Source organism: Carcharhinus amblyrhynchos, unplaced genomic scaffold (assembly GCF_965287045.1).
Source record: "Carcharhinus amblyrhynchos unplaced genomic scaffold, sCarAmb.v2.hapA scaffold_875, whole genome shotgun sequence".
Taxonomy (NCBI): Eukaryota; Metazoa; Chordata; class Chondrichthyes; order Carcharhiniformes; family Carcharhinidae; genus Carcharhinus; species Carcharhinus amblyrhynchos.
Genome location: NW_027650615.1, coordinates 4615 through 10000, shown reverse-complemented (window position 1 = coordinate 10000; position 5386 = coordinate 4615). Strand labels below are relative to the sequence as shown.

Genomic DNA, 5386 nt, shown 5'->3' with positions numbered 1-5386 from the left:
GCAAGAGATCAGGAGTGGCCTCATTCCGCTGCGGTGTCTCACAGTCTTACGGATCAGGGGGGAAGATTGGGGGGACGGACTTGGACCCGCGGCCTCGGAATTGGGGTATGGCCTCAGAATAAGGGGCTGAGTTGACCCAAATTTGAGTTCACCCAAATCTGGCCCAGTTGAGGCCACCTGACAGGCGAGACAACCTCCTCCCTCCTCCAGCACCCCTGGAGGGTACAGATCCGAGGCCACCGCCACCCCTCCTTCCCATCCGCTCCCCCCCCCCCCCCCACAAAGAAAGACTCACCCTGTTCTCCAATCGATAAACGTAGACAATCCCACCGTGGTCCTGGCTGTGATGCATCGGAGCGCCCACCAGCAACAGGTCCGTCTGGCCGTCCAGGTTTAGGTCCACGGGACAGATTTCTGACCCAAAATACGATCCAATCTGCCGGGGGTGGGTGGTGGTGAAAAACAAGGACGGGGTAGGCTGATTAGCGGGGCGTGCGACACTCAGATCTCCCAGGGTGCTACTTCTGTGTAATCTTACGCTCGCGAATAATTCCCACTCGCAACCTTAGCCTGAAGCCAATGACTCTGATCTTTCCCATGCTTTTGGTTTGCACGTTCGAAATGCACCCTCTACGCTGACCTTACATTCAAGAAATGAAGGAGATTGTCATCGACTTCAGGAGAAGAACTTGCCCCTATCTACATCAATGAGACAGGTTAGGGTGGATTGGCCATGCTAAATTGTCCCTTAGTGTCCAAAGATGTGTAGGTTAGGGTGGATTGGCCGTGCTAAATTGTCCCTTACTGTCCAAAGATGTGTAGGTTAGGGTGGATTGGCCATGCTAAATTGTCCCTTAGTGTCCAAAGATGTGTAGGTTAGGGGGATTGGCCGTGCTAAATTGTCCCTTAGTGTCCAAAGATGTGTAGGTTAGGGTGGATTGGCCGTGCTAAATTGTCCCTTAGTGTCCAAAGATGTGCAGGTTAGGGTGGATTGGCCATGCTAAATTGTCCCTTAGTGTCCAAAGATGTGCAGGTTAGGTGGATTGGCCGTGCTAAATTGCCCCTTAGTGTCCAAAGATGTGTAGGTTAGGGTGGATTGGCCATGGTAAATTGTCCCTTAGTGTCCAAAGATGTGTAGGTTAGGGGGGATTGGCCATGGTAAATTGTCCCTTAGTGTCCAAAGATGTGCGGGTTAGGCGACACTAAATGTGTGGGATTACAGGGATCGGGTGTAGTAGAAATGGTCAACAGAGCTTCAAGGTGTCCAGATCACCAACAACCTGTCCTGGTCCCCCCCCACACTGACACTATAGTTAAGAAAGCCCCCCCCTCTACTTTCTCAGGAGACGAAGGAAATTTGGCATGTCCGCTACGGACTCTCCCCAACTTTTACAGATGCCCCATAGAAAGCATCCTTTCCGGATGTATCACAGCTCGGTCTGGGCTCCTGCTCTGCCCAAGACCGCAAGGAACTACAAAAGGGTGGTGAATGTAGCGCCCAATCCATCACCCAAACCAGCCTCCCTTCCATTGACTCCGTCTACACTTCCCACTGCCTCGGGGAAAAGCAGCCGGTAGAATTAAGGACCCCCCAACCCAAACACACCCCGGACATTCTCTCTTCTTCCGTCAGGAAAAAGATACAAAAGTCTGAGGTCCCGTACCGACCGACTCAAGAACAGCTTCTTCCCTGCTGCTGTCAGACTTTTGAATGGACCCACCTCGCATTAAGCTGATCTTTCTCTACACCCTCGCTGTGACTGTAACACTACATTCTGCACCCTCTCCTTTCCTTCTCTATGAACGGTATGCTTTGTCTGTACAGCGTGCGAAAAAGAATACTTTTCACTGTATCCCGATACACATGACAATAATAAATCAAATCCTTTTCCTTTTCCCCTCTGTACTCTATGAACGGTATGTTTTGTCGGTATAGCGCGCAAGAAACAATACTTTTTACCGTATCCCGATATATGTGACAAGAATAAATCAAATCAAATCCATAGCTTGATAGTTTATCAGGGTAAATATATTCTGGATATCCATGATAACACTAACCTGCTCTCCATCGATCTGGTCCCGGGGAAATCGAGGGCGGGATCGTGAGAAAATGAATACTTTTCCCTTATGGCCATAGCGAGGTGCGCCCGTGACATAGAATTTCTCATTGCCTTTCTGGGCACCCTTCACTGTGTATCCTGAAAGAGAGGCAGGAAGATCATTACCGATTGTCTTTAATACAAGAAGCTCTCAACTGTGTCAACTATGGTTCAAGAGCTGGAGACCAAGAAACAGGAAGTCTGTCAGAAGGTCAGTGCTGAGGGAGCGCCGCACTGTGGGAGGGTCAGTGCTGAGGGAGTGCCGCACTATGGGAGAGTCAGTGCTGAGGGAGTACCGCACTGTGGGAGGGTCAGTGCTGAGGGAGCGCCGCACTGTGGGAGGGTCAGTGCTAAGGGAGCGCCGCACTGTGGGAGGGTCAGTGCTGAGGGAATGCTGCACTGTGGGAGGGTCAGTGCTGAGGGAGCGCCGCATTGTGGGAGGGTCGGTGCTGAGGGAGTCCCGCACTGTGGGAGGGTCAGTGCTGGGGGAGCACCTAAGTGTGGGAGGGTCAGTGCTGAGGGAGCGCCGCACTGTGGGAGAGTCAGTGCTGAGGGAGCGTCGCACTGTGGGAGGGTCAGTGCTGAGGGAGAGCTGTGCTGTTTGGGAGGGTCAGTGCTGCTAGACTCTGTTACAATGTCTCAGCGTGGGAACTGCAGTAATGAGCACCAGTGGATCTCAGGGTGTTAGTTAACCGCAGAGGGTGACATCTGATTGTGAGTTCATGGCATTCTGAGTAAATCTGTGATGAAGTAACCACTACAGATGAGGGAATGTCATGCAGGCTGTGGTCAAGTGTGGAGTCAGATGGCCCCACAAGGGGAAACAACTTCACGGATCTTGCCACATCTGAATGTGTGGCTTCACAATGCAAACATTGCAGGAAGCGATAAGGAGAACTCGCAATACAGGAACTTAGAGACACAGGGAGAGAGAGAGAGAGAGAGAGAGGCAGAGAGAGAGGCAGAGAGAGAGAGAGAGAGAGGCAGAGAGAGAGAGAGAGGCAGAGAGAGAGGCAGAGAGAGAGAGGCAGAGAGAGACAGAGAGAGGCAGAGAGACAGAGAGGCAGAGAGACAGACAGAGACACAGAGAGACAGAGAGAGAGGCAGAGAGAGAGAGAGAGAGACAGAGAGAGAGAAATGGAGAGAGAGAGAGACAGAGAGACAGAGACAGAGAGACAGACAGAGACACAGAGAGAGAGAGAGATGCAGAGGCAGATAGGGGGAGAGACAGCGAGAGACAGAGACAGAGAAGAGAGGGTGAGACAGAGAGAGACATACAGAAAGAGAGGCAGAGAGAGAGAGAGAGATAGAGAGAAATGGGGTGAGATGGGGAGGTTTGTAAGGATTGGTGGAGGTTACAGAGATAGGGAGGGGGTGTAGGGGGGCTGGAGGAGGTTACAGAGATAGGGAGGGGGTGTAGGGGGCTGGAGGAGGTTACAGAGATAGGGAGGGGGTACAGGGGGGCTGGAGGGGGTTACAGAGATAGGGAGGGGGTGTCGGGGGGCTGGAGGAGGTTACAGAGATAGGGAGGGGGTGTAGGGGGGCTGGAGGAGGTTACAGAGATAGGGAGGGGGTATAGGGGAGGGAGGAGGGTTACAGAGATAGGGAGGGGGTGTGGGGGAGGGAGGAAGGTTACAGAGATAGGGACGGGGTGTAGGGGAGGGACGGGGTGTAGGGGAGGGAGGGGGGTTACAGAGATAGGGAGGGGGTGTGGGGGAGGGAGGAAGGTTACAGAGATAGGGACGGGGTGTAGGGGAGGGACGGGGTGTAGGGGAGGGAGGGGGTGTAGGGGAGGGAGGGGGGTTACAGAGATAGGGAGGGGGTGTAGGGGGGCTGGAGGGGGTTACAGAGATAGGGAGGGGGTGTAGGGGGGCTGGAGGAGGTTACAGAGATAGGGAGGGGGTGTAGGGGGGCTGGAGGAGGTTACAGAGATAGGGAGGGGGTGTAGGGGGGCTGGAGGAGGTTACAGAGATAGGGAGGGGGTGTAGGGGGGCTGGAGGAGGTTACAGAGATAGGGAGGGGGTGTAGGGGGCTGGAGGAGGTTACAGAGATAGGGAGGGGGTGTAGGGGGGCTGGAGGAGGTTACAGAGATAGGGAGGGGGGTGTAGGGGGGCTGGAGGAGGTTACAGAGATAGGGAGGGGGTGTAGGGGGGCTGGAGGAGGTTACAGAGATAGGGAGGGGGTATAGGGGAGGGAGGAGGGTTACAGAGATAGGGAGGGGGTGTGGGGGAGGGAGGAAGGTTACAGAGATAGGGAGGGGGTGTAGGGGGGCTGGAGGGGGTTACAGAGATAGGGAGGGGGTGTAGGGGGGCTGGAGGGGGTTACAGAGATAGGGAGGGGGTGTAGGGGGGCTGGAGGGGGTTACAGAGATAGGGAGGGGGTGTAGGGGGCTGGAGGAGGTTACAGAGATAGGGAGGGGGCGTAGGGGGGCTGGAGGAGGTTACAGAGATAGGGAGGGGGTGCAGGGGGCTGGAGGGGGTTACAGAGATAGGGAGGGGGGTGTAGGGGGCTGGAGGAGGTTACAGAGATAGGGAGGGGGTGTAGGGGAGGGAGGGGGGGTTACAGAGATAGGGAGGGGGTGTAGGGGAGGGAGGGGGGTTACAGAGATAGGGAGGGGGTGTAGGGGAGGGAGGGGGGTTACAGAGATAGGGAGGGGGCCGTCGGTACGCCAGTGGGCTGGTGGGTGTTGGGAATCTCTTCTTGAAATCAAAGGCAAGAGGAGACTGGCCACTCCCTCGGGGGTGGGGGGGGGGGTGATTGACCTTCTCGGGGGGGGGTCCGAGACGGTAGCCTCCCCCAAAGTGCCGTTGCGACCAGGACTGGCCATCCACGGGGTTGGGAGATGTGGCCCTGCCGCCCCCCCCCCCACATCGTTGGGTCCCGGGGGACATTGTATCGCGGGGAGTCCAAGGTTCGGGGGTGGGGGTGGGGGGGTAACGACCCCCCCCGTGTAAATGCTCACCCAGGTAGGCGTTCTTCACCTCTGCTCCCGCCGTCAAGTTGATGAACTTCCTCATTCCCGGCCTGAATTCGACCAACCCTCCTGACCAATCGTACGCACCGACCGCTCCCAGCACCAACCTGTCCTTGAGTGCCAAAGGAGAAAGACGAGAGAGTCAACATGGCGAGGCCCCTCTGCCCCCCCCCACCCCTCCTACACTTCTGGGGACCAGACCCCTTTATTCCCCATCCCATCAAGACACTGCTTCCGCTACCCTCTGTGTGAAAAAAAACCTTAAACCTGTGGCCCCCCCGCGTAATTGACTCTGGGGAACAAAGCTCCTGGC

The 5386-nt window shown here is 55.8% G+C and overlaps 1 protein-coding gene across 1 annotated transcript in view; it reads right to left on the bottom strand.

Moving 5' to 3' along the window:
• LOC145340254 (integrin alpha-X-like) overlaps nucleotides 1–5185 on the bottom strand; it is a gene marked incomplete at its 5' end in the record, with an annotated part of 41032 nt that extends 35847 nt beyond the window's left edge. The window contains 3 exons of the mRNA XM_080184702.1: nucleotides 296–436; nucleotides 2059–2198; nucleotides 5062–5185. Coding sequence (XP_080040828.1) covers nucleotides 296–436; nucleotides 2059–2198; nucleotides 5062–5185 — 405 coding nt within the window. The remainder of the gene's footprint in view (nucleotides 1–295; nucleotides 437–2058; nucleotides 2199–5061) is intronic.
• Between the last annotated feature and the right edge of the window lie 201 nt (nucleotides 5186–5386).